This window comes from Egretta garzetta, unplaced genomic scaffold, assembly GCF_000687185.1.
Source record: "Egretta garzetta isolate BGI_Z169 unplaced genomic scaffold, ASM68718v1 scaffold151, whole genome shotgun sequence".
Classification (NCBI taxonomy): Eukaryota; Metazoa; Chordata; class Aves; order Pelecaniformes; family Ardeidae; genus Egretta; species Egretta garzetta.
In genome coordinates this window covers 2,709,835-2,737,212 of record NW_009258615.1, presented here as the reverse complement: position 1 = coordinate 2,737,212, position 27,378 = coordinate 2,709,835, and the positions used below count along the sequence as shown (strand labels likewise).

The 27,378-nt window shown below is 35.4% G+C and overlaps 1 protein-coding gene across 1 annotated transcript in view; it reads right to left on the bottom strand.

Annotated features, from left to right (window-relative positions):
- Nucleotides 1-355: 355 nt before the first annotated feature.
- NCAPG (non-SMC condensin I complex subunit G) overlaps nucleotides 356-27,378 on the bottom strand; it is a 38,036-nt gene continuing 11,013 nt past the window's right edge. The window contains exons 3-21 of the mRNA XM_009648032.2: nucleotides 26,473-26,696; nucleotides 24,890-25,035; nucleotides 23,851-23,935; nucleotides 20,726-20,918; nucleotides 17,963-18,112; nucleotides 15,671-15,811; nucleotides 14,549-14,672; nucleotides 13,093-13,182; nucleotides 12,758-12,937; nucleotides 12,184-12,294; nucleotides 10,652-10,771; nucleotides 8,889-9,125; nucleotides 8,380-8,561; nucleotides 6,097-6,271; nucleotides 5,519-5,680; nucleotides 4,455-4,626; nucleotides 1,962-2,039; nucleotides 1,433-1,511; nucleotides 356-569 (exon numbers count right to left, since the gene is read on the bottom strand). Of these exons, the coding sequence (XP_009646327.1) occupies nucleotides 443-569; nucleotides 1,433-1,511; nucleotides 1,962-2,039; nucleotides 4,455-4,626; nucleotides 5,519-5,680; nucleotides 6,097-6,271; nucleotides 8,380-8,561; nucleotides 8,889-9,125; nucleotides 10,652-10,771; nucleotides 12,184-12,294; nucleotides 12,758-12,937; nucleotides 13,093-13,182; nucleotides 14,549-14,672; nucleotides 15,671-15,811; nucleotides 17,963-18,112; nucleotides 20,726-20,918; nucleotides 23,851-23,935; nucleotides 24,890-25,035; nucleotides 26,473-26,696 (2,776 nt within the window). The 3' untranslated portion in view covers nucleotides 356-442. The remainder of the gene's footprint in view (nucleotides 570-1,432; nucleotides 1,512-1,961; nucleotides 2,040-4,454; nucleotides 4,627-5,518; nucleotides 5,681-6,096; nucleotides 6,272-8,379; nucleotides 8,562-8,888; nucleotides 9,126-10,651; nucleotides 10,772-12,183; nucleotides 12,295-12,757; nucleotides 12,938-13,092; nucleotides 13,183-14,548; nucleotides 14,673-15,670; nucleotides 15,812-17,962; nucleotides 18,113-20,725; nucleotides 20,919-23,850; nucleotides 23,936-24,889; nucleotides 25,036-26,472; nucleotides 26,697-27,378) is intronic.

The following is a 27,378-nucleotide window of genomic DNA, read 5'->3' as shown; positions in this document are numbered from 1 at the left end:
GGTACTAGGTGAACAAAGCAGGTGCATTAAAGATAGGTACATTCAAAACTGATGCCATCACAAGCAACCACTCCAGGTCAAACATTCTCTCTGAATAATGTTAAATATCAAACCAGCTTTAACTATTAAGTCCTTACCACCACCAGCAATTTATATTTGCAGATAAAAAGCATTCTTCTATAAAGTAAAAAAAAAAAAAAAAAAAAAAAAAGAGTTCATGTAATGTTTTAATATGTTTTTATTACATGAATGATAAACTTTGTGTCAGGAGAATTATCAAACCCATCTATTTAAAAGAATTAAAAGCTCCGAGAAAAATCTAGAATTATAGATGATCATAATGTAACAGGAGTTAAATATGACAAACAACAAAATAGATCTTATTTCTTAGGTCTGACGTTAACTGCCAGCATGAGCACAGGACCCTTTTCTCCTTTTGTCTTCACTGATCTGCTTCCTTACTTAAAAGTCCCGAAAGATTCATTCTTGTTTTTTCAATTGCCACTGTTTTTGCTCGTCTTGAAGGCCTTGAACTTGGCATTGGGACCGATTCTGGAATTTCATCACCACTGAAATGTAAAATATTTTAAAGTAAGGCCAAAAAGACTAAGCAAACTGAAGATTTTTTTATATTAACAAACTTGAAACACAGTCTTAAAGAGCAAAAGTACTTCCTAATAATTATAAACTTTTTGGTTTTTGAGACAAATATATCAATGTTTTCCAAGTCATACAGCAGTGTCAGTAAAGATAACCAAGTGTTAGCAGTTGCAAAATAAGCAAAACCCCCAGAAGTTTAGGTGGTACCAAAGTAAACACAGGGCATAGGCAACTGGGAATGATTGACCCTCGTCACCCTAAAGTCCGTGGATTGATTGCTTGAGAAAGAGCAAGCACAGCTGAAAATTACAAAGATAATGTTGTTTTAATGCTTATATCCTACACTATCATGAGGGAAGGAATGCGTTGTGTATATTCACTTCTCAGTCACTTCTAGAAGCTTACCAACTACATGTTGAAAAACAAGCCACAATTGTGTGGAGGGGGGAAAATAATTTAAATAAAAAGTACAAAATTTGATTTCTCTGTACAACAGTCATTAGAAAAGCAGAAAAAGTGATTGGAAGAAGAGTAATAAAGTAAGCCAAAAATCTAACTTTTGTAGACTAGAACGTATGTTAACACTATGCACAAAAGGTATGTTACAAAAAAAAAAAAATTTACAGGCTCTTAGGCAATGGTAATAAAATGTGAATCTGTCAAACCTATTGTTTCAAAAGTAACAGTTCAAAGAAATCTTTTATCTTATTTATCTGTGTATTAGGAATAGAGGATATTAAAGATGCAGGTTTTGGGAAAGAAAGAAAAATGATTTAAGTTTCCTTGCTAGAACAGACATCATGGTTTTGATAGTGGAGAGAAAAGGATTTACCTTTCACTATCGCATTTTACAGTTGTGCCAGTTTTTCTTCTGCTCACAGACCTCACTTCTGCGGCTACTTTCCGTTGTCCTAAGTATAAGCAAAAGTCTCTTTTCATATCATGATACCATTTCTTTACTTAATCTAGTTTTGTATCTTTCTTTAGTGTTTGCTACTGCATTGAAACATAAACATGCAGTCACCCCAGACAGAATGTGGTAAGAAAACAAAACCAACAACAATGTACCACTTCTCACATAAACACCTGTACGTTACTGTAAATGACTGTGGCCAAACTATCTCAAAATCCTGTAGTCTGACTTTTTTTTCTTTTTTTAAATCTGTGGTGTTGGGAGAGCCTAGTAGCACAAAAATTTTCACAAAACAGATTATTTTAATCTTTTAACAAATAAAGTTTTAAAAACTACAACAGAGTATGGAGACTGAATGATTTTTATATCTCTATGTTCATAAAAAATTTGTATGAAATTATTTTATTAAAAACAACTAGCGTTGTAGCCAGAAAAAGCTAGTGCATACCTTTGCTTCTCGTGGATTTCAGTTTTGCAGTTGCTTTACTTTTATTAACTGGCGTATGAAGAGCATCTTTATTATTTTCTGTTAAACAGAATAGCACATGCACAAGTCACAGACAATCAACTTCTAATTTATCTTAAGTACCAGTATTTTAAATTTTGGCTGTTAAATAAAAAAGCCACACAATTTTAACCCCACTTTCTCCTTAAACTAGAAATTAGATAATAAGGCTAGAAGGAAGCTTAAAATGTCACTCAGCTGTAAGCCTGCCCCTACATAGGTCAATCACTTGTAAACTATTCCTGACAATTGTTTAGCCCCTTCCATTGTGTCAGAAGTCAAGCAAGCGGGGCAGAAGACCAGCTTGGCTGAACAGGGAACTCCTCATGGAGCTCAAGAGGAAAAAGAAGCTGTATGATTTCTTGAAGCAAGGTCAGGCTTCGCAGGAACATTAGAGCTGTGGTTCATATGTGCAGGGAGAAGACGTGAAAGGCCAAAGCTCAGATAGAGTTGAAACTGGCCAGTGTTGTGTCAGATAACAAGAAGGGATCTGGGGGTGCTGGCCGACAGCAGGCTCCCTAGGAGTCAGCAGTGTGTGCTGGCAACCAAGAGGGCTACTCACATCCTGGGGTGCAAACACAGCATAACCAGCTGGTCAAAAGACCCGATTATCCTGCTGTATTCAGTGTTGGTGCGGCCTCACCTTGAGTGCTGTGTGCAGTCCTGGGCCCCACAATTTAAGAAGGATGTTCAGGTACTCGAATGCATCCATAGGAAGGCAAAGCAGCTGCTGGAAAGGCTGGAAGGAATGTCCTATGAGGAGCAGCTAAGGGCTTTAGGTTTGTCTAGTTTGGAGAAAAGGAGGCTTAGGGGTGACTTCATTGCTCTCTACAGCTTCCTGAGGAAGGAAAGTGGAGAGAGAGGTGCTGAGCTCCTCTCCCTGGGATCCAGCGACAGGATGCATGGGAATGGTTCAAAGCTGCACCAGCGGATGTTTAGACTGGACATTAGGAAGCATTTCTTTACCAAGAGGTCAAACACTGAACAGGCTTCCTAGAGAGGTGGTTGATGCCCCATGCCTGTCAGCATTTAAGAAGCATTTGGACAATGCCCTTAATAATGTGCTTTAACTTTTGGTCAGCTCTGAAGCAGTCAGGCATTGGACTAGATGATTGCTGTAGATCCTTTCCAACTGAAATATTCTATTCCGGTCTTAAAATTTCTAACAATTTTAGAAAATCTCTTTCTTCAGTAATCTGTTACTGCTAGGAAGCCATTTTCCTGACATCAAATCTAAATCTCCTCTGCAGCAACTGAAGGACGAAAATAGTGTCTGTTGCCCTTTTGCTCACAGCTATCATTTACAAATTTGAAGTTGAATGCTGCTTTATTTTTAATGATCCCAAATGTATTTGGGGAGGGGTGGGAGAAAGGAAGGGAACAGTGCTTTTCTCCTACAGACTGCTTTTTAAAAGTGCTCAAAAATCCTCTTTCATGAGCAATTCATAAAAAAGTATTATCAGATGTTAGCAGAACACAGTACAACTACTTTCTCAAAAGTATACTTCCAACTTCCCATCCAATAAATATTTAAAAACATAAACATAGAAGATATAAAAAATTAAAGTATTTGACACTTCCAGAAACAACAGATTAAAGCCCTGAAACAATCCACAAGAAAATACAAGCAAATAATTAAGAGAAATGTTGAAAGAAAATATACCTGCTTAAAACAGTTGGACATCAATATCTTTGCTTTATGGCTGCAAGCAAACCTAAGCAAGTTTCATCCAATTGCTTTTCTGCTGAAAAAAGTTAGACTTTCTATGCCACCAGCATAATGCACACTGCTAAGGGACATGCAGCTGCATAAGCTGTGCAGGCAGTGGAAAGTCATCCAGCCACTTCCACTTCAAGCTCTTAAATAGCAATAAAAACTGGCTCCAACATATGAGGTCTAACAAGGACAGACCAGTGTCAGCACTGAAGATACCAGCTATATACTGCTATAATACCGTCTGCAAGAAGCACAGGCATGGTAACTATGAAGCCTAAAACCCCCACGGAGTACTTGTCTCTTCCTCCAAGTTAGTGAGTCTCATTCTAAAGATGAGTTAGTCAGTAGCAAGTGTTTAGCATGCACGTGAGTGTACTAAACAGCAAAAAAAAAAAAAAAAAGCAGCCCATTTTAATACTGTCTTTGTTATAAAGTAAGAGCTGCAGGTCAGAGCTTAAGACTCAAAATACAGCACTGGTTATACTACAATAATATGGAGAATAAGAAAACACAGAATTTGATCAAAAAGCAAGAAAAAATGGAGAATATTTCAGTACAAACATTTCAAAACTGTATGCATATTTACTAGATGTAACCTTTTCCCATTTTTCAAAAAGTAGATTAATTTAATGGAGGAAAACTAAAACTTATTTTCATAGACATCCAAACAAGTCACTCAATTGTATACCTACTACTAAACTACACCTCTCCTCAATTACCTTCTTCATTCTGAGCAGTATTTTCAGATAATGTGACGTCAGTTTCCCGTGTCCTTTCAGAGAGACCAGTTTCCTCAGTCCTTTCAGAGTGGTCTTTGCCCGCATTACGATTTTTGGTCAAGTTCATCTTGATCTTCTCAATAGCTCTTTGACACAGTTTATCTTTCACTTTCTGGAGAAGAGACATTTAATACTAAATGCTACTTAATTTTACAACTATTTCTTTTATCCATTAAATTTACCCACCAATAGGATTCATTAAATTTACTGTATGAAGGATGCAATGTGTGACATGAAGATCATTAGTCAAGCTGAAAGGAGACACACTTCATCCATCAACACCAGGCACTGAAACCCCAAAATACTTTTTTAGATTTCCTTTGAAAAAAACAAAACAAAAAAAAAAACCCCCAAAACATTGAAGCGACTGGACCTTTCCAGCCGAGTCCTGGAATATTGCTACCTCTGGCTGATAGCCATAATGGATCAGCATTCTTTTCAACATTTCAATATACCATTGCATTCCTCTGTCACACTCCCAAGTTTTACTTTATTTTTTTCTATATTAATAAAAGCATCAATGTAAAAACTTTCACATCAGTCTTGTAATCCCTTCCCACTCCATCTTAAATCAAACACCCTTTTCATGTTGCCTAATGATCTTACAGTTATGTTGTAAGTTTAGGTGTAAAATTTCAGCAGTTAATAATTAACTAGAGATAAGCCATCTAAACTGTAAGACTTAATACTGAATTTTATTTTAATGTACAAAAATTAATTATACCACAGTTATCAGAAGAACCTACTGTACTGAAATGTATCAAGTTGGGCACACTGCTTCGCACTGGGCTTACTATCTATGGTAGCTGAAACACATAGATTATACAGTGATACCAGCTCAGATTTTTGTAAATGACTCGTCAAAAAATAGTTTTCAAAGACTGGTTAAAAGAAATTCCAGTCATATCATCATAGTAAACAAAAGGCACTTCATTTTTAAGCTTATCAGAATATTAGATTGCTGGTGGTTAAAAAAAGGAAGAACCATGTTATTTATGTAATACCTCTAGAATCTCATTGAGCAGAAGCAGAAGATTCTCTGTGGAGGAACTACTGAGTTCTAGTGAATTTAAGGCTTTTGCATAAATACGAACATCTGGTGCAGTTGGGTCCATCAAGATTCCATTGCAAATTTTCATTGCTAAACTATCATGCACTGTTAATTCCTGTAAAGGAAAGAAATCAGATATCAGAAATTCTGCTGGGAACTATTTACAAAAGACAGCAAGGAGATCAGAAATGACTAATTTTACATAATAAACATTTTCTTAAAATGCAGTATTTTCAGTACATACACCAACTGATTTTTAATAAATACTTTTCCCAATATAGACAACTAGGCACGGTGCGAGTTCCTACTAGATTTTTTTAATTGTAAGAAGAAGGGGAAATGGGGGCCAGGGGTGTGTGGGGTGTGTGTAGGTCTAGCTAAAAGATTTCATTACCTGAAGAGTCACTCATTTAATCCACCTTCTGATACTAGGAACCTCAGAGAGGCCCAGATAGCTAGCAGTAAGTGAAGTGGGTTAGTTCTTAATCTCTAGACACAAATATTGCTTTCCTCCATTTTAACACACTGTACCTGGTAGTCCTGAGACTTTTTAGACTGAGGTTTCAGTCCACTTGGTCTGGTCAGGTCCACTAACAGTTCAGAAACATTACTGATATCTATTTCAGCCAAAGGTGAAGTTGCAGGAGCATTTAACAGTGTTTGCAAAGTTGGAAGATAAGCTTCTTCAAAGCATTCCTGGTTAGACCTGTTTCAATTGAGCCAAAAACATTAGTAGCATAATGAGACAGAAGTAAACCTTAATTCACCCCTAAATTTTCTCTTCTATGATGAAAGTTCACAGACCCATTACAATACATCAAGCAAGTGGGAGCGGCCACCTTGGTAGAGACAGCCAGCAGGATCAAGGCATCAAAACTGCTTCATCGAACCAATTTCTTTTAGCACCTAATATTTCAAGTAAGATTTAAGTTACACTTCCTGCCTCTGAACAGTTTGAAAGTTCACCCTTACTACTGAAATCCTGATACATACAGACATATTCTCTTAATAGACAGAAATACATTTCTTTAAATCTTTTATTTAGATTAATCTGTCTTCCGCTCATTCCTCCCCCTTTTCTTTGGGGATACTTCTCACTGTGTAAGAAAGCAAGGAAGCCTGGCAAAAAGAAATGCAGTGGTTAACATGATTTTTGGAAGAAATACTTGTGCTTTCTTTTCTCAGAAGAGTTAATAACTCCTGCCAAGCGAGCCTAAAAATCATGTTGCACTTGGTTCTGCAGCAAGTTGTCTAAAAGTGTAGTACCACAAGACAGGTCAAAACAATTTAAAAGGCAAGGTGTCAAAAAGTACAAGGTACTAGAGTTGGTGAAGTGAAGCCTTTTTTGTTTCTGATACTTGTTAACATTTATTTGAATCCAAATAACTACAAGAGAAAACTAAGTAAGTAAATAATTTTTTAAAAGGAGATTGTGTCCTGTTGGATTATTCAGCCAAATCAGCTGACAAAAAGACCTTTTGAGCTCTAAAACTGGGGCAAGAAAGAACAGAAGCAAAAACTCTCCCTTTCAGGAGCTTTAAGGTTTTAGATTGGCTCAAGCATAACTGAAGGATCATTCAGATTATTTCCTGTAAATTGAAAAAATACATTTTTAAAATGTCTAGCAGCATATAGGCACAAGGCAAAAGTTTCTCATCTCAGGCTGCCAGTTTATTACTCTTTAGAAAACATTCCATGAATAGGAATTGTTCACTGATTACAAGATCCTGTCCCTGTTATTAGCATGCCATGCCCCTCTACTGACATGACAGTATATTTATAGAAGTCAGCATCAACACTTTTTTCCTCATACAGAGTTCAAATATTTAATTTCAAAAAGACTGTTGATTATATCTGTGACCAGAAAGAGGTTAACAGAGCAACAGCCAGAAAACAAATGGAATTTTAAAATTTGGTGAAAACCCTATTCTGGAGGAGACTGGGTATTTTTCACTTTTTTTTTTTTTTCCTCTCTGACAATAGCAAACACATATTTGTTTGGGTTTTTTTCCTCTCCAAACCAACTCCCCTTCGAACTCTTCCACCTGATGTGGCAATTTATAGGCTACAAAAAATGTAATTCAATTTGTTTTGGAAAAATAGATAAGGTAATACATAACACACCTAAATTAAATCTTAACCATAAAAAAAGCAGATAAAAACCCCGCTAGTTCAGACTGGCTAAAACAACTAGCAACAACTGAAAAGTAAGTTAAACATTTTTCTCTGAGTAAGTGAAAGGAGATGAGAATTACTATTTAAGCTCCTATCCCCTTTCATAAGCTCTCTATCTCCTTTGTCCATTACCAAAATAAACAGGAGATTTTGAACCTGCTGTGAATTTAGGTTGGAGTGTTATTTGGTTAAAACAAAAAAAAAAAAAACCACCGAAACAAAACCAAAACCCAAACCACAACCAACCAGCCTGCTGCTTTGATATCTGCTGGGCACAGATTATTTTCTTTTGAAGCGTTCCTGCTAGCTACTTTTTAGTGACACTTCAAAGTCTACCTGTAGTGCTCAACAGCATAAATAAGTAAAGCATATCTTTTTAAATTAATCTTTTATTCAGTAGTTTGAAGAACAGGCTTAGGAGAGAAAAATGTGGAAAGCCACAGGGGTAAGAGGGAATTAATGGAAAGTCTTCAGAATAGTCATAGGTTGAGGTTATGTACGTTCAAAAGTAATATGTACAGGTGGCTGAACTAGAACTTTAGGTCTAACTTGCAATTTCTACTTGTGCAAGATGGAAAAAGGTTCCCAAAGCTGCTGGACCAATGTATATTTTTCACATAATAATTTAAAAGGCCATACCTATTTGCATAAGCAAATAAAGGGAAGAAAACTCCCAGACAGTGTCTAAGCCGAATATCCTCTTCAGTCACAGGATTATACCACAACAAAACAAGACGAGAAAGAAGCTTGGCACTAATCAGCCTCCCAGAGAACATCAGTTTGGCTATGCCTTCTGCGGCTTCTGTCCTAAGTTCTGAAAACTGAAGAAAGAACTGATCATATACACAACCCACCAACCACAGCATTTTTCACTAATACTTTATAATAATAGTCTACATCCTATTTTGCCACTTAATTCTCTACATTCACAACTTAGCACCTGCACAGAATTCAAAGCTAGGTCAAGAGTAACTTTAGTCTCTAGCAGTGACAAAATTGTGGTCGTTTCTTAGGAAAACTATTTTAACATTAAGCCATTAATTTCAATTACACATCATGTAATGTTCACATGCAACCTATCGGGATGGCAAGCCTCCTGCAAACTTGTTTTAAAACAAAACTAAGACAAATTTTATAGTATTTCTTACCTCACTGTCTAAAAAACCTGAAAGAAGCTGCAGGAGGTTGTGAATCGTAGTAGTCTCTTCTTCCTCCTCTACTGTTTCATTTTCTTCCTCACAATTTTCAGTTCTAGCATGTGCATCTTCACTTTGAGAGTCATTGTCTCTTCTGGCTTTAAATGGCTCAATCCCAAACAGCATCAGTTGATCAAAGATTGCCTTTAAAGCACTGAGCTTTACCTTTATATTATCTATTTGTAAAACCTAGGTTTAATAAGGAAAATATGTACATCATCTTACCATCGATATTAACATTAAGCATAATAAGATTTTTTTGCTTTAATAAGATTGTTTAATTTGGAAAACTTTTTATAATGCTTGGGACAAATTTCAGACTTTAGGAAAATATGACATGAGTTTAAAGCTGAATTTATAATGCAGTCTGGGAAAGAATTTATCAAGTCACCTATGCAATTTCCATTACATAAAATCAACCGAATTTCATTCATGGAATGTGCATGCATGTGGGAGATGTAATTTCATTGTTCAACTTCTCAACAGCCATTGGACAAACAGAAAGTCTGTTTGCCTATAGTAGGTCCATAGTGCTAGGCACAACCGAAAAAACACATAAGACAATCCCTGCTCTGAAATACTGTATAGCTTAATTGAAATAAATAGTATGTAAAAAGACAGCAGGGAGCAAGATAGTATTAGAAGTCAAAGTTGCATAGGTTACTATGTGTATTATAGTTCAAATTAACATTCAAATGAAACTATACATAGTGGGTTAGCCTAGAGATCCTAGATGTGTTTAGCCCAACACCCTGCTTTTGATGGCACCCTATACAAAGAACATGGGTGTTAGTACCTACAGAAATTAAGTCTAAACTCTAAGCTGCTAAAACAACTGAAATCCTCCCTAACAAACCGATTTTTAACGTGACATAATCAAAGGCAGATTAAAAGCAATAGGATTTGCTAACTTTTTAGGAACCCAAAGTTCTCCTGCTACGGTGACCAACAGCTCTATCATCTTGTTGGGGCCGAGCATATCATCTCAAAGCCTGCTGCCAGTTCTCTTGAGTGCATGCATGAACACTCTTAATAAAGCATGATGGCCACCTACAGTTCTCTCAAAGCCAGGGTCTGAAAAGTTAACAATAGTGTCATCTTTTATACAATTAGCTCAGCATCAGAATATTTACCACAAAGGTGGGACATTTGAGTCTTATGGCATCCCACATGTTCCATATTCATAGATGTTTGGCCATGCTATTGTTTGTTGAATATTACTTTATCCTCTAATTATCACTTACTTAATCCATACAAAATTAATAATTCAGAAATTAAATCAGACACCTAAGATCACAGGTTACTACATAACAGAAACGAAAAACAATCACAGTGACATTTTTAGTTTGGTTTTCCAAGGAAGGAAGGCTTACAAAATCCTACAGCTTCTCTTTTCTGTGTTAATAACACAAATACATGACCAATTTCATCCAGATTTGGAAGAGAAAGTGAGACTTTACAAATAAAGAATTCCTACACTTTCAAGACAACAGGTGACCTTACAAAGGAACGGCATGCTACTACCAAGATACAGCATAAGCTTGAATATTCAAGAAAAATCTACATGAAACCATACTCTCCAGATCCAGATCTTTAGGAAATCTGAATCACTGGTGCTCAAATTACATAACTATATAGAATAGCTTGTTATAGATACAAGACCAGTTTTATTTAGTCACACAGACCATCCTTCCATTTCCCATCAGATGTTTTACCTGTAACAGCAATGTAAGCTGTTGTCGGGCAAATTCTTTGTTCTGAAGGGCACAGCAACCCAAACACAGAACTGCCATATTTCTCACAGCTGGATGGACATTAGTTATGCCAGGAAGTATCTGAAAACAATAATATTAGACTTTATAGCTGAAACACATAAATTGATAATAAAAAACTGAGTACTAAAATGTACTTACCCTGAAACTAAAAATAATTCAGTTTTGATACAGGATTGGAAAGTGGTACCTACTATCTAGCTATAAACAGAAGCAGATTGAGTATGCTGTTTGAAATCAGCAACAAAATAATGGCAAAGATCACAAGTGTTTCGCTTTGTGTTTGTGTTTAATAAATACTTGTTTTCAAACAAAATTGAGCTGACCACTCACTGTGAAATAAAAAACAAACATGCAAACACAAACTTACACATTTCTTCATAAAAGGCATTAGCATTCTTGCAGAGAAATAATATCCACAGCCAAGTTGCAAAATACAGATGCCACTGCCATGTACTTGGAATAGTTTTGAGAAGACAATGGTAAAAATCCACACAAAAGAAAAGCCAGACTAGGTACAGGGTGAATGCTACAATAGGATGACTTTAGATTTTTGCATTCACTAAAGAGTACAAGTTTAAACAACAATGAGTAAGATATCCCAAATCATGTAATTTGTGAAAATCCAGCAGGAACAACAATACAAGAGCAGGATCTTGGAGGGAAAAATAGTGGAATAAACAACAAATGTGAAAATTAAAGACAGACCTAATGAAAAAGAAAAGGTTTTGGGGCGTTTGCACACTCAGTAACAGTTAAAAGTCTGGTATTTAGAAATGTTCATTTTAAAATCCATACTCTTCACAATGAAAACTAGGAAATATATCTTATAGTCTACAAGAGGCCTATAATGCCACTGCCTCATTTTTCCATACAGAAACATTTTGCTCTTCAAAGGTGCTACGAAAACAGAGGGAGGTGGGGGGGAATCCCCCCGGACATCTTTCCTTGTACATGGAAGGGATGAAAGAACAGTTATGCAAGTCCCAGTCTTTCCTACATGAAAAACTTTTGACTAGCAAAAAAAAAAAAAATTTAAAAAAAAAAAAAAATTTAAAAAAAAAAATAAATCTTAAAAGTTCTCTGTTAGAGATCTCGTAACTTTGGCTGATGGAAAATCCAAGTAATTGGAGTACCAGCAAGGGCAGTAAGCAGATGCCTAAGCACCACACTTGGCACAGTGTAACTCAGCACTGTCCAACACTGTCATACATTAGTCAAATTATTTACCATATTCCTGTTTTATTTTAGCATCTCTCTGCCACAACCAGTTCTGGCATAGGAGCTCAGAACAGCGTATCTGGACTGCACCTCCAAGACACTACATTCTGGGAAGGCTTAAAAGCACCAAACACAGCACTACAAATACAGCAAAGTGATTGTGAAATAATCACAGATCATCCTGCCAGCACCTAAGGGCCAGCTATGATATATCACTTTTTATTATAATGTAAACAGTATTTATGCCTACATACCAGAGATTCAATGATTCCATTAATGGTTGGACCAATTCCTTTAGAAAGGGACATGATCTTCAGGAGCTCATAACAAATCATCAGACACTTCAACAGTGTTTCAGGATCATTCTTCAAGTAGGTCAGGGAAAAGAGAAAAACATTATTAATACAAATGGTGGCCGTGATAAGGAGAATGGCAACATTAATCATAATTTTACCCTACCCAAATAAACATTTCCTGTCCACTACCCATTTGTTGTGCAAGAATATTAGTCAAAATATCTCTATAAACTATGATGAAAAGAGATTCAGGTTCATGTTTTCAGTTAGTTAAAAGTAAAAGCAGTAAAAACAAGACTCTCTTAGAATTCTTTAGTTACTCAAGGACAAAAGAGCAGTTTAACTGCAATTCATTTTTTGCTAGAGCATACCATCAGCTTCTATACATGCAGAAGCAGAATACTAATATCATAAATATTCATTTTCTATTTAAAAAATTTAGATGATACAAGGCCAGACTACACTTTCCTTTAAAACTATGAATAAACGTCAAAACATAACCAGCACTTGGGAATACAGAAAGGGAAGAGACCTTCTCCACACGAATTTCTTTAATTTCGGGTTGCTCTGCTTCTTTTAACAGATCATTTTTTCTGTGTTCCAACTCGGTTATATTCTCTTTTAATATTGATGCTTTATTAAAATCCTGCAGACTAATGCATTCTTCCAAAGCTTCTTTTGCTTCAAAAAGTTTCACCTTTATTTCAGCCAACTGAAATACAAAGTAAAAATAAAATTAATATAATACCATAAACTTTGTGGTATTAGCCAACAATACACTATTGACACTAGCCAATAACACACTACCATATAAAACTCTTACTAGACAGATAAAAGTATTTTTCTTGTTAACTAAGATCTGCTTACCTTAAGCTCCCGCTTTCTTATTTCAGCGGCATCAACAGGCTGGTCAACTGTAACAATTGGTTCACGAATTTCTGATATAATTTCTGCAATCTATTGGTACAAACAGTATATTAGTGCCATTAATTTCAGCTCAGATGTCAGATACTAAGCATTTAACTTTTCCAAATTTAAAATACCATCCTTCTGAAAAAGTATTGAACATCTGTGCAGTTTCCCTTAACAGCTAATTCACTGCAAACAAACCCTCAATTTGACAATACATAGTCTAGCCATGAAAGTCTAGTGTTCTCTACCATTCAGCTAGGCAAGCAAGCAAGAAGACTGTATATCCATGAATAAGTTCAGCAGTTTCTACACCAACAGTTCTCAGGCACCATCTCCTCTAGATTTGATCACATGCTTTAAAAAGAATTACTGGTAATAGAAGTAAGGTTTTTCATCTGTTACTATTTCAGTCAAAATACAACTAAGAACTCTTATCATCTAAAGGTCTATAAATCACCATATGTAGTATAAGAAGCCACATAAGTAATTTAATTTCAAGCAAAATACATGCCTAGAACTAGTAGCAGAACAAGGCTGAGCGTTTTTCAATTGGTTAGGGGTTTTCTTTAAAGTCAGACCCATTACATTAACAAAAAATGAGATGAAACACAAGGAAAACTAAAGACTGAGTGAGACAGGATAGTCTTAATTTGATGTATCTTGTAACAGATCACCTCAGTTTAACTTCATCTCAGGCTGTACCAAATCAACAGAACGTACTGAATCAGTGTATTTCACTAGAATAATAAAAATGCACACATTTACTATTACTCTTGTACTATAATGCTAAGATTACCATAGTTTTTCCATCGTAATCATGTAACAAACACATATCCTAGCTTTACCCACTGGATTGAGGTTTGCCAAAAGCAGTCTCTGTCCTTAAGTCCAGGGTTCATTTAAAATACTTGACCAAATAGACCAAGGGTCTTTTTTTCAGGAGTCAAGTTTAAATAATTATGCTGCATATAAAGACTCTACTATATAAAGTATGTTTCTTATAGGGGTTTTTAGTACTTAGCTAAAAGGAGGAAAGAGAAATCTGAAACCTGGAAATGCACATTATCCACACTTTGAATGTTCTAGTCAAAACTGTTTGGATCGAATATGACAAAGGATCTTGAAACAGGCTGTCGAAGCATAATACTTTCCTAATTTGAGGATTACAGTTACAATACCAGCCAAATCTCTAAAGGTAAAGATCTTTAGACAACCACAAAATGCAGCTATGCCTTAAAAAAGAAAAAAAAAAAAAAAAAAAAAAAAGGAGGTGGAGTGCACGGACATAAATGTTTTTCCAAACTAAAGATATTTTAGCTCCTGATGTGTCTGTTACAATGCTTCACAAAGGCTGTTTGATACCCGGGGAAGGCAGAACCTAGAAAACAATTAAGCCTTTAGAATTACTTACCATTTGAATCCTTCTGTCATCATCATTAACAATACTGAGCAATCTTTCCGCAAGCAGAGGTATAAGGGCTGTTGAAGTTGCAGGTAGAACAAGAATCTTTTGTAAAGTAACTAACAGGTGCTTTCTGCATTAAAGAGAAAAAAACAAAGAATCTGTTTGCTTATTCAAGAAAATGGAAGACATAAGAGTTCATATTTTACCCACTTTGAGTTAGTGAGATGAAGACTATAATACATTATAAGAGAAACTTCTCTATAGCTATATTAACTGCTGAATGTGCTTTCCTACTTAGCAATGCTTGTCTTTTCCCAATTTTACCTCATTTCTCTTGATTAGAAAATGCAGAATTTTTTAATCAGGTGTCACTACTGTCCAATGAAAGGTCATACCAGCAGAAAATAGTCAGAGTACCTATACTGTAGAATGCTTTCATAGAAATTATCTGGCTGGAAACTTAAAAAAAAAAAAATTACAAGTTAAACTATCCTGCTGGTCTGGCACACATATAATGCATTCCACTGAGAGTTTGAAATTATTGCTGTGTTTGTACTGCCATAACTGCAATTTTTCATAAAATGCTTGAGATGGTATGACTTGCAAATTTATTCACTCTTATTACTTCACATCAAAAGGCTGTTCAGATTATAGGAATGACTCAGTTAACACAGTCCAAGTCCGCTTGGCATCTAAAACATCTGTAACCTTTTAGGCCTTCACAGATCGGGCTTAAAACTCTAAGAAACACACAGGCTACTTACTACAAGTCATCTGCTGATAAGTAATCCATTTATCTCCTTTCATTTTTTATATATTATGTTCCAAATTAACAATCCTGTAACTTCATAATCTCAAGAATACGTTATGAAAACAACTGAATTTTTTCTCCCCAAGCAATGTTGTATCTGCATTAAAACTCATTTTTCCATAAAAGTAAGCAGACTATATTTGGCACGCTTTTGGGAACAATTCCATTAGAGAGACCGGGCCTTTTTTTCCAGCTAGCATTAGAACTGTATTTTGTCTCTTTGATCAGGTTATTTTCCCAACAAAGGCTGGGAAAATGCCTGTCCAGAGGCCTAAGTGCCATGAGCTTAATAACACAGATTTTATATTTAAGTTTACCTTCCTCCCTCTTCCGTGGTATCCATGCAGCCTATGATAAGAATCAGTTGCTGGCCTATAAATTCTTTTGTCATCAGGTTTTCAAAACAAGTAAAGTCTTCTCTTTGTTCTTCAGTAAGAACTGGCATATTTTGAAGGTAACTGTATCCAAATAGAACAGACATACTTACACATTCAGAATCACTCTTGGAAAGTAAAAACCAAACCAAACCAAGAAAACCCACACAACACAACTTCCCCCCATCCAAAAAAAAAAAACCCAACCCCAAAACCTCACCACTTTCCTGTCCTGTAGAAACAAGCAGTTACCTTAGTTACAAACCTTGAAAAAATAATGTTTGTGTTCTCCTTTTCATAGATTAATAGTTCCAGAAAGTTGTTTATACCAAATAATGTACAGTTTTAAAATAATGCACTTCATACCAAAAAAAAAAATCCCTTGTTTGAGAATGTAAACTAGTGAGAAACAGAAAATGAGAAGTTATGCTTGTGCATGTGATTTCAGTTCTGTACCGCTGCATAAAGGCAGCATCTTAGGAATAAATGTAAACATGTACCATTTTTCATATATACAACAGTATTTTTCTGTATATTTAGGTACTATGTATTCTTCTACAAGTTCAAAAGTATTATATTGCCTACAAGACAAAATACAAGGAAATCATTAAGGCATGCAGTGAATTTTAAATTCTTTAGCTGATCAAATGTGCCACCACAGAAGAACAACAATTTGTTGTCAGATAGTTTCCATGCCGTGTGGCTGAGTGTAATCAGTTTGTTCTGTTTCTGTATTTTTCTAGAGTCATTGTTCTTTTATCAAAATTTTATCCATCAGTGGGAGCATGCATGTTCAGAAAATCTGGAGTGAAACATATCATGTACAAAATTCAATGCTGAATATAATGTAATACATCAAATTCAAATACTGATATGAGCTGTGGAAAATATGCTTATTTTACAACAGCTTTGCAGATACTTTTCAGCAACAGCTCATCAAATTTTAGCAAATTTTAATAGTTTCTTCCAAGTTAGGACAAAAACTTCGCATTTATCTACCATTTAAGAACATCTGAAATTACAACAATGTAGGCAGCTGATTCTGATGATTTAACAACTGGTGGCATAGCTCACCAATGAATAGTTTAACAGCTAATACTACAAACAAGTAGCAGCAAACCTAACTAATCATACTCAGCCCCTTCCTGAAGGGGAAGATAAGTGAAGGCATTTTGAGTAAGATGGGATGGAAGAAAGAAAACTTTTTTTTTGGAGAACAAATGTTTTATTGACTCTTAAATTAATTATGAATGAAAAAATTTATGCCCACTAGACGGGATACACATTTCAAAATTAAGGAAGCACAGACATTTATTAAAAGTTTAAGAAACATGTTAGCACATTCCACATAGAAAAATAACAATGATTTCTATAAATACTACCAGTTTACTACACCCACTGACGTGAGAAAAGAATATGTGTATTTTTAATTGGAAACATCTATCAAAACAATGCATTTTTCAGCAGATCTGATTTGTAATTGTTTCAGGAAGCTTCACTCTACATTTTGCAAATACGATACCTCAGTTAAGATTTCTCAGCATTCTTCATGCTCACAAACATAAGTTCTGTTCAAATTTTACGTCAAGACTAAAGTATCCCACCGAGACAAGAAAAAAAAAAAAAAAAAAAATTTACTTTTCTTCACTTTGGTAAAAAGACTGACATTGGGTGTCGTCCCCCCCCCAATTAAATGTTCTGCAATTAGCTCATTTAGCAGCTCTGTCACTGCCTTCAAACATAGGTGCATGCCTGACTAAGCAGGGGAGTGAACTTTCAGTTTCAAAAACACTTCTCTTGGGGACAGCAGCAAAATTTTGTTTTATTTTCCACAAATTACAACAATGAAAAAAGTATTAGTTTCTGCAAGCTCTTTGCAAATGCACAGCAACCTACACAATAACAGATGGACAAAGGATAGCTGAACAATTATTCTGTTACTTTAAATGGCAAAGAATTATATGCTGTTGATCTAGCAGTCCATCTTGCTGATAATTCATGAGAAACGACATTCCAAAAATTGTTTTCAAGTTATAAAACTGCTTTTTACAGTTTTTGATTATAAGAAGTAAATCCTCCTAAAAATCTTTTAAAAAATTTTTTTAAATTTTTAAAATATCACTGTTCAAAGCACAGCCTTGGCTTTGGGGGAAACCTGAATGAAAAGAAATATTCTCTACTTAAAAAAAATAATCTATTTTAGGGGAAAGATATTTATTTTTAAATACAGTGTACCTTAATAAGTAATCTGCATATATAGCTGGTTCTGGCAACATCTGTTCTAGTAAATCTTCACCTTCTTCACCTTTTGATTTTAGACATTCACAAAGACATCTCCAATATAACACATTCTCAGCTGTTAAGTCTTCCAGTGGAATCAGTTTTCTAAACAAAAATAAATAAATACGGAGAGATAAATAAAGTAGGGTCAAAGACGACAAATACATGGAAATAATTGTTTCCCAAGATGAAAATAAAATCCTGTCAAAGGTATTCCCCACAGAAATACATAAAGACTGACAAAAATAACTTCTCCCTTCTTAAGAATCGACACAGAGCTCCCTGAGCCCCTCACTACATTGCGCTTTTCAGTATTTTAAATCCAGGCTGCTCATATCAGTTTGTGGAAAGATTCTGCTCAGCTTTTCAGACCTCCTACAGTAACCATCCAAGTACTTTACCTCCATGAAACATTGTTATCACTGTGTAAGTCTGGAAAACTGAACAAACTCTGTTAATCTGCAGAAATGCAACAACTGCATTAAATTATTTTTCAGCTTCTGTTTATGAATTGTTTCACTCGTTCTTAATACAAGACCTTCACACAATGTTTGAATAACAATCATAGTACCTCAAATGCAAAAAGTAATAGGGCTGCTTCTCAACATCTCTGTAAGCTCATCCTGTCTACCAGCAATAGGACCCCCACCCCTTTTTATAGTCTAGTCTTTTCCATGCTAAGCATGGCATATAATCTTTGTTTCCAGAAGCAGAATGTTAAGTTGTGTATTAATTCTACCTCAAACAGAAAAGACAGAGCATCACTGTCAGTGGTACTTCTCACTCCCTTGAATCTCATTTTACTCACAAACTATCAAAACCAATTTTGGGGTTTTTTTAGGTCCCTCACACACACACAAAAAAAGAGAAGGAGAACAAAAAAAACATGCCAGCAACATGTAGCTGAAAACTGATCATTTGATGGCTTCCCATTAATCTGACAAGTCTTTATTTAAAAGTAAATTTGACAAGCAGAAATCATAGACTTCAGAAGTCTAAGCATTTATCATACGGACACTGCATCACTCAAGCTGTAGTCAGAAACATCATACAAGAACAAGCACAGTATTTTCCATAAATCAAGTAACCTCATTACAACCTGAATAACTTCACTCGTTTCTCAAAATGTCATTAGTCTAACAGACCTACTTAAAAAAATTCTCAGCCCACTCTTTCAGAACGGAAGCCTCGTTTCGTGCAGGATCAGACAGACAAGTCCAGAAATATATAATTTTTTCCTTTAGAACGTCTTAAATTATTGGCACATTTCCAGAGACTGTAAGAAAGTTATTTCACCATTATTGATGCTTTTTAAAGCCAGATAGCCCACATCATAGCTTTAGAGTGCAATACGTGTAGCATCTACTGATTTCAAAACATCTGTCATAAGCTACTACTAGAATGCAAGACACTTCATTTGATGACATTACATATTTTCCCCCAAAACACAGAATAAGATTTTTATTACCATTTTTTAATCAGTGACAATTTGCCGTTTAAGTTTATCATCTGAGATTAGACTCCTGCCACTGTTATTAACCATGCCATTCTGGTTGCCTCAGTTAACTCTAGCTGTTTCTTCTCACACCTTTTTGCCTCCCTTGGTAATTTCCTACAACTTCTAATTCTTGTTTTCTTCCCCACTTCATTTTTGCTTTATGGATCTTAATATTCATCATGCCATCTTCTTCATAGCTTAGTCAAATTCTATCAAACATTAACATAGGAAAAGAAGCCTCTACTTCTGTCAAGCTCTGTTAAATACATGTAAAATACTTCCAAAAGAAGGCTGAAACACAAGCCAAATAATTTCATTCTCATTGATTCTTCAAACAGTTCGTGGATAACTGAACCAGCCCCAGATTGTGCTGCCTCTAGCTCAGCAAAAAGGATAGAGGGAAGCCAAAGACGACTAGGAAATGTCTGAGAAAGACCAGAAGCATTACCAACAGGGAGAAGGAATGGGAAAAAAGGAGCTTTTCAGTACCACAGGTTAAAAGAGAGCAAATTACAGTTGCGGGGGTAAGCTAGAGCATTGCCTTTATTGTCAGCTGTATAAACAGTACAGGAAATAAAGCAAATTAGACTCAGTTGTATAGAATCATCGAATCATCATCGAATGTTTTGGGTTGGAAGGGACCCCTAGAGGTCATCTAGTCCAACCCCCCTGCAGTGAGCAGGGACACCGCTAACTAGATCAGGTTGCTCAGAGCCCCGTCCAACCTGGCCTTGAATGCTTCCAGGGATGGGGCCTCTAATACCTCTCTGGGCAACCCGTTCCAGTGTTTCACCACCCTCATTGTAAAGAATTTCTTCCTTATATCTAGTCTAAACCTACCCTGGTTTAGTTTAAAACCATTACCCCTTGTCCTGTCACAAGAAAAGCTTGTTTAGTTGGTTAATTTACTGCCTCCTCAAATTCTAAGAGCGTGATTTTTGGGATGCTCAGGAAACAAAAAGTCAAAGACATTTCTCATTTTTTTGTCTTGCTTATCTGGCACAATCATTTTCAGCTGGTGAACACAGATCTTTTAAAGAAGAAAAAAACATATCCAAAACACTTAAGTACACAAACACCAGGGAGACATCATGGCTTACGCCACAATATCAGTCTTTTATCACAGGTAATAGTTATGCTGCTCCTCATTTAGATATAACCTTTAATTTAATATTCTTATACAAAATATTCATCTTTGGGAGATAAACTGGTCTACATACCTGCTGTCAAGGTTTTTACAGTTCTGAACAAAGTCGTGAAGTGGAGATAATGAAAACACAGCATTTAGTACTGGGATGGCCACTTCTGGACAGTTTTCCACATCCAGTCGATGAAGCAATTCTAAAACATCCCCTTCAGTCAATCGTAACCAGGCTTGAAGTAGCTTCTTCTTCATTACCTCCTTAACTGCATCTAACAATAGAGGAATTTAAACAGTTTAAAACATTAAAGGTAAAAAGATATCGAGCTTTCAACGTGCTTTCACAAGTCATTTTTCTATAGAAGGCTTTTTGGAAAGAAGTTATTATATAGTTGAACTTAATGTCACATTAAAAATAATAATAAAAAAAACATTAAATAAGAACTAACCATGGAGCGCTACTACATTTTTGAGGTAACATATTTCCCCCCTTCTCTCCCCCAAGGAATAAAAAAAAGCCCCTATATAAAAGCTGTTATATCTAAAGACAGCATCTCAATCCAGAAAATCTACAAACCATGAACTCTTGTAGAGCAAGGAAATATTCTGGGGAAGCATTGTTATATACTTGCTCTGTTTCAGGCATTTGGGAATTGGCCCCTTTTGGAGGCAGGACATTACTGTACAGACCTTTAGTCTGAACTGCCACACAGAATTCTGGTCTTAATTCAATTATTCAACTGCATTACAAAATTTACATAAAGGTACTTAAATTCCCTCCTCCCCATTACCACAATGAACAAATAGTTTCTGGATCAGTAGAGTACTATTTAGTCAAGGAAAAAAGTCTTTGTGGGAATATCTAGAATACGTACCTCATTAATATATACACACAGATTTAAGCAGGGAAGTAGAAAGGCTAATAGTCTGGTGGAAGTAAAAATATAATAACTAGGGAGTGATACAAGTATGCTCTTAAGATCTTTCAGAAAACAATATCCAATATAATGGAAACAAAGTCCACACACACTGACAACATTCATGGTTCCTCTTATATGTAACTTATGATAATAAAGACAGCACTTAAATATAGCAAAGAGTTCAAAGAGAGCTGTAAAAAAGACCTTGAAAGAGCTAAATTCAGGTCCTAAGAATGAGAAACCTCTGCAAAAACATGAAAAGCATTAATTAGTAGAAAGTAGTAGAATGAAAGAGAACAAGAGAATGGATAATTGACAGCTGAATGCACCCTGAAAAGTAGAACTAAGCAGAATCTGGATTATGCCTTCTAGGTCTCGTTAGTTTGGGAGTTACTCAGATAAGCAAATTCAATAGATACACACATATTCAAGGTTATAGAATTTGCAAAACAGATTAAAATGAAGGGATACTAGTGGATGTATATATAAATGCAGCCAATTTGGAACATAAACCTCTTTTGCCCAGCAAAGAACATACGGTATCAACAATATTGGTGAGGCTACATACCCTGGCAGAGATTTTCCCTTCTGATTCTAGGTGTCAAGAAAAAGAGCAAGCCCTCAATAGCTGGGATGAAGAATCATCCTAAGGAAGAGACAGACACCAACAGAGAAAGTATCTGCTCTGGATCATAAAAGAAGACAGTTCTTTATGTCGAACACCTCAATGCCACCAAAATACAGGCCATGTAGAAATGCTGTACCTTCTCTGTAAGGGAATACTGTCCTTGTTCCTGACAAATGAAGGATCACAGGGAAGAATAGTGAAGGTAGCTTGTCCCCCCCCGGTTTTGAAAGATTACTAAGACAGAAACCCATTCACCCTAAGAAAAAAAGAATCATCTGTCAAGACCAAGCATTATTGGGGATGTGTGGCAGCTAGCAGACAAGAAGCAACTACTTAGGTCAAACAGCAAACTGGTCTAATGATAAGAAACAGTGATTCAGAACATGGGCTTTTCAGTGCTGGACTTCAAAAACAAAACCTGACAAACTTCATTAGACCACTATGGAACAATTCAGGGCAGGTGGGGAAAAATGCTAATTAAAACTTATACAGAAGGAAGACTTCTTTTTAAGTGTAGTTCTATACAGTGTAAGAAAGCAGTCAGCTGATCCTCTCTTCCTTTGTTATCAAGAACTAACAAGACATGATCCCCCAACTAGCCAAAAAGAAAGGTAGGTCAAAAAACCCCACATACATACATGACACACCTTTAAGAGCTCCAGTTACCAATGAACATAGTACTTTTGTCTTGTTCTCTAAGTGAATATCCACATAGGTCACATTTCTCACAGTTCACAAGAAGCACATCACTAAGCAAAGAAAGTTCTCAGACTAAAATTCAACAGGGCTTAGTACAGATTTTCCAAACAAAGTACGTGGATAACACAGTAGCACTTAGTAGAACTGGCAGCTTTTATTGTGAAATTCATGTATCATTATAATTGCTATTACGGGGGGGGGAGTGCGGAGGGGGAACAAAAAAAAAAAAAAAACAAAAACACCACCACACACACACACTTTCTATGTAGGCAGGCCAAAATTGCCTCACTCAGATGCATATGACCTTTTGATCTTCTGGCAACACCACCACGCACAATTATGGGTACATTCTGAATGGCTCTTTATATAAAAATGATACAGTACAGAAGACATCAAAAAGAATAAAGCTGCTTCATGATGAAACGAATGAGGATCAATAAAAAATTCATTAAAAACAAAAACCTCGAGCTAGTTAAATAAAAAACTAGCCAGCTGAGAAAATTTCTCTCCAAAGACACATAAGAAACATTTTCAAACAATTATCAAACTGATATTAATGTTTACATTTAAATTCTTTAATATATTTATTAGTTACAAAAATATCTGTAATAAAACGTGTTTCAAAATACACTGTATTAAGTCATTACATTTTTCTACTTCTGTGTTTAATTACATTGTTGTTGTTTAATTTTAATAGCATTTGGGCCTATTTTAGAGCTCAGTGGCTTTCAAGTTTTTTGAAAGTGCAATCCTTTTCTGGTCTGTCTGCCATTAAGGGGACTGGAAAACCAAAACAGCAAGCAGAATTTCTTGTGCTTAAACATTTCCTGGTACCTCATGACTCCCCTTGAGCTCCTTATTATTGCCATCACAGCTTCCACATAAATCATCCCCAAAACATTAGAAAGCATTCTCTCAAACATTTGTATTAAGATGTTAAGAAAGATGGTCTCTTACCACATCTGTCATTAAGTCCTTGTTGCAGCAGTTTGACTCTCTGCGCTATTGACAGAGCTCTCATGTGCACTTTTTCTGCCAAAACCTTAAAAAATAATATTAACACATTAAAATACATTTCTATAAATTATAACAACCGTATTCATTAACTACCCGTGGGTTTAAACTCTCAGTTTTATCCATCCACAGAAACCGTAAGTCAATTAAAGCCTACCATACCTATACCATCAGCATCATATCAATACATTAACAGGCAGATTCTTGTGCACGGAAGAAAATGTAAAATAAAATAAAGTAAGAATAAAGTTAATTAATAGCTTAGAAGTGTGGCAGCCCTGCTTTAATGCAACACCTGGATATGAAAACTATTCTCTTTAAAGCTCCAAGAGCAATGAATACCTGCAATGAAGTGACTAAAGTATGTACTTTCCTTAAAGCCTACTAACACAGAGATTCATTTAAAAATTAGAATTTAATCTAAGTTAAGAAAGAAGAATAGGTGGTTCTGTGTGAAAAAAATGAACAATTTGTTTGAAGATCTTGCCTAAGATGCCTGCACAAGAAATATACATGGTAGCATACCTTCTTGCCCTTACCCCTACATGTAAACATAAGTAATGGTTAATACTTCTCAAAACTGGAATACCAAATACATGTGATGTTTTTTATACTAGTATCGCTGTGATCCTAACTTTACTGAATTATCTATTATGTAATAACAGAGAAGAAAAATTGCTTCATAAACATCACAAAATGCATAGAAAGAAACAAAAGATTGTATATATCATCTATACATTTACTGTCTGGTCCTGAAGAGCCGAGTTCTATCACAAAAGTAATTTCTATCAAGCGAGTTGTGCAGTCAAGTTCACAGGTTCTAACTTGAAAACCTGTATTAAATCACTCCCCCTCAAAATTCTGGCAAGTGGACATAAATTTTTTAACCATTCTTAGTGTTTAACCAGTGAAACATAATAAAAGTATTAAAGCCTTTTTCCTAAGTCAGTCTTTGAAATTAATACTAAGTGATCTAATGTACCTCATATGCCTGCTTCCGGACAGCTTCCTTCACATCCATAGTGCGGCCTACAATTTTTGGCAAAGTCCTTGCTGATGGAGCAATACATGACAGCACTGCACGCCTCACTTCTGAATTGGAATCATTTTCAAGCAATGTGTTGTAAACTGAAAGTAAAATAGTTATAATAATGCTTTCATAAGAGTTTGAAAATTATAGAAAAACAGAAAATACTAAAAAAAAAAAAAAATCAGCAGCTGTTATTAAAACACTTCCTCCGTCCCTGCATAGTTCATACAAATTTAGGAAATAGTTTAGGGTCACAAGCCCAAGATTTTAAGGTAATTACATGCTGAGCTATGATCTCAAAAGAAATTAAACTATGAAAATAATATTTGCAATCATAAGTAGGATCTTCAGTTAATAACTCTGAAAATTGCTACTCTAGATCCCACCTATAAATAACCACTTGGCAAATTACTGGACAAACTAAAAAAATAATTCTTCCAAATGTTGGCTTCTTAAGACCTCTATTTACTGGCTCTACATACTCATTACCTTTGAGGTAGGTCCTCAAATTTTCCTATAAATGGAAAACTGCAATCTCCATTAAGCCTATCAAAACACAAATAGTAAAATCTCTCACATAATGTTTTTTGTTATATTCTTGACTCTTTTTCAAAATTAAAAGCAACAATAAAAAGAATTTTATCAGAGAACACTTGAATTAATCTTCTTGCTCAGACGATGGTTGACTATGAAATTTATGTGCTCCTAAATAAGCAATATATAAACAAACACATAGAAAATGTAATTTCAAAGAAGGTACCTTAAAAACAACAATAAAAAAAACCCAAACCTCTCTTTATAAACACAGTATGCAATGTTCAATCAGGGCACATTTTACATAACAGCAGCTGAGCTGGTACAAATCTACATTCTGTCTACCCTGAGGCAATGGAAGTAGAGACTTAGTCAAGAGTCATAGCATACACAAAGAAACCCACAAACGGCACAAAAACAGCATCAAGAAACCTGGGTTCCAGAGGTGCTGATCTCTTAAAGGAAGTGATTCATGAGTAAGATGAGATTTGCAAAAAAAAAAAAAAGAAAAAAAGAAAAAGAGGGCCAGGAAAAGCATAGGTCAACATTGTCAGTAACCAGTTTGCCTCTCATGGGGCAGCCAGCCATCATTTGAGACAAAATTAGTTTTTCTATTAGCATCTTTACTTTGATTTTGTACAAATTCAATTAACAGTACAAAAGGGTCCTTAAAGGGTAAGAACTGAGCAAGCATGTATCATACCTCCACTCCAATTTGCAACACACCATTATTCTCACCATCCTTTAACTATCTTCAGTTCATAGAATAGCCTGAGCCCAATATTGAGTTATCTGTCATTTAATCTCCTTCAACCAGTTCTGGTTTTTCCCCTTGAACGTACATAACTCTTGCATCTACAACCTCCTCTGGCAAAGAGTTCCAGAGTTTACAAGTTATTACAAGAATACCCTCCAAGATTTGTTTACTCAACACTTAAAAATGTTTTAAAGTAATGCAAGTCAACAAATGTTCTTAAAAGAAAAAACCCAATACTACTTACTGTTAACAACAGGACAGTTTTCATCCTTAGGATCTTGAAGTCTCGACAGGGCCAAGACAGCTTGAATTCTCACGTTTGAAAATTTATCTTTAAGTCTGATCAGCATAGCTTCATTAATTTTATCAAATAAGTCATCATCAATCTGGGCATTCTCTGGCATATTTCCCAAGATCTTATTAACAAGCTGACATGTTCGAAACCTAACTGCATGGCTGTTCGCATGAAAGAAAAAAAAAAAAAGTATCCTTATAATCACACTTTTCTCATTTCCAACATAAGGCTATTAATATGCACATGTAAGCAGTTAATATTCTATACAGTACATGAAATACACACATCTGTGCTTTTCCTATTCAAGTTTATTTTTAGTAAGATTTAAAAAGTCACAGAACTGGAAAACAATTATGGCCCATCACCTACATCAGTGGCACTTTACGTAATTAGCAATGGAAAAAACATGCTTCCCACTCAATGCAGACTACAGTACTTTAGCTATCCTAACCTCTCTGCCTCCATAAAAATTAGAAAAAAAGATATTAGCAATGACAACTAGTGATCTTGGCCTGATCAATAGTTCTTCCATGTCAAAATACTAGCTTCAGAAAATGTAATTCTACTTGTGTTTTCATGCTATTGAAACTGTTTATCTTCTTTCTGTATAACACTTGCAATAAGCAGAAAGGAATAATACATATGCCAACTGTACATATATGAAACATCTTTTAGTATTTTTACTTTTCAAAGAAACAGTATAAATTCATTTCCACAACACTTCCAAAATTTCACACTTATAAATGCACCTATAGTAAAGACTATAATGACACAATCTGACAGCCAAACAGAAAACAGTTAATATTTGCTCACAGGCCTAACTTACGAAATCCAGTCATCAAGGGGGTGGCGAGT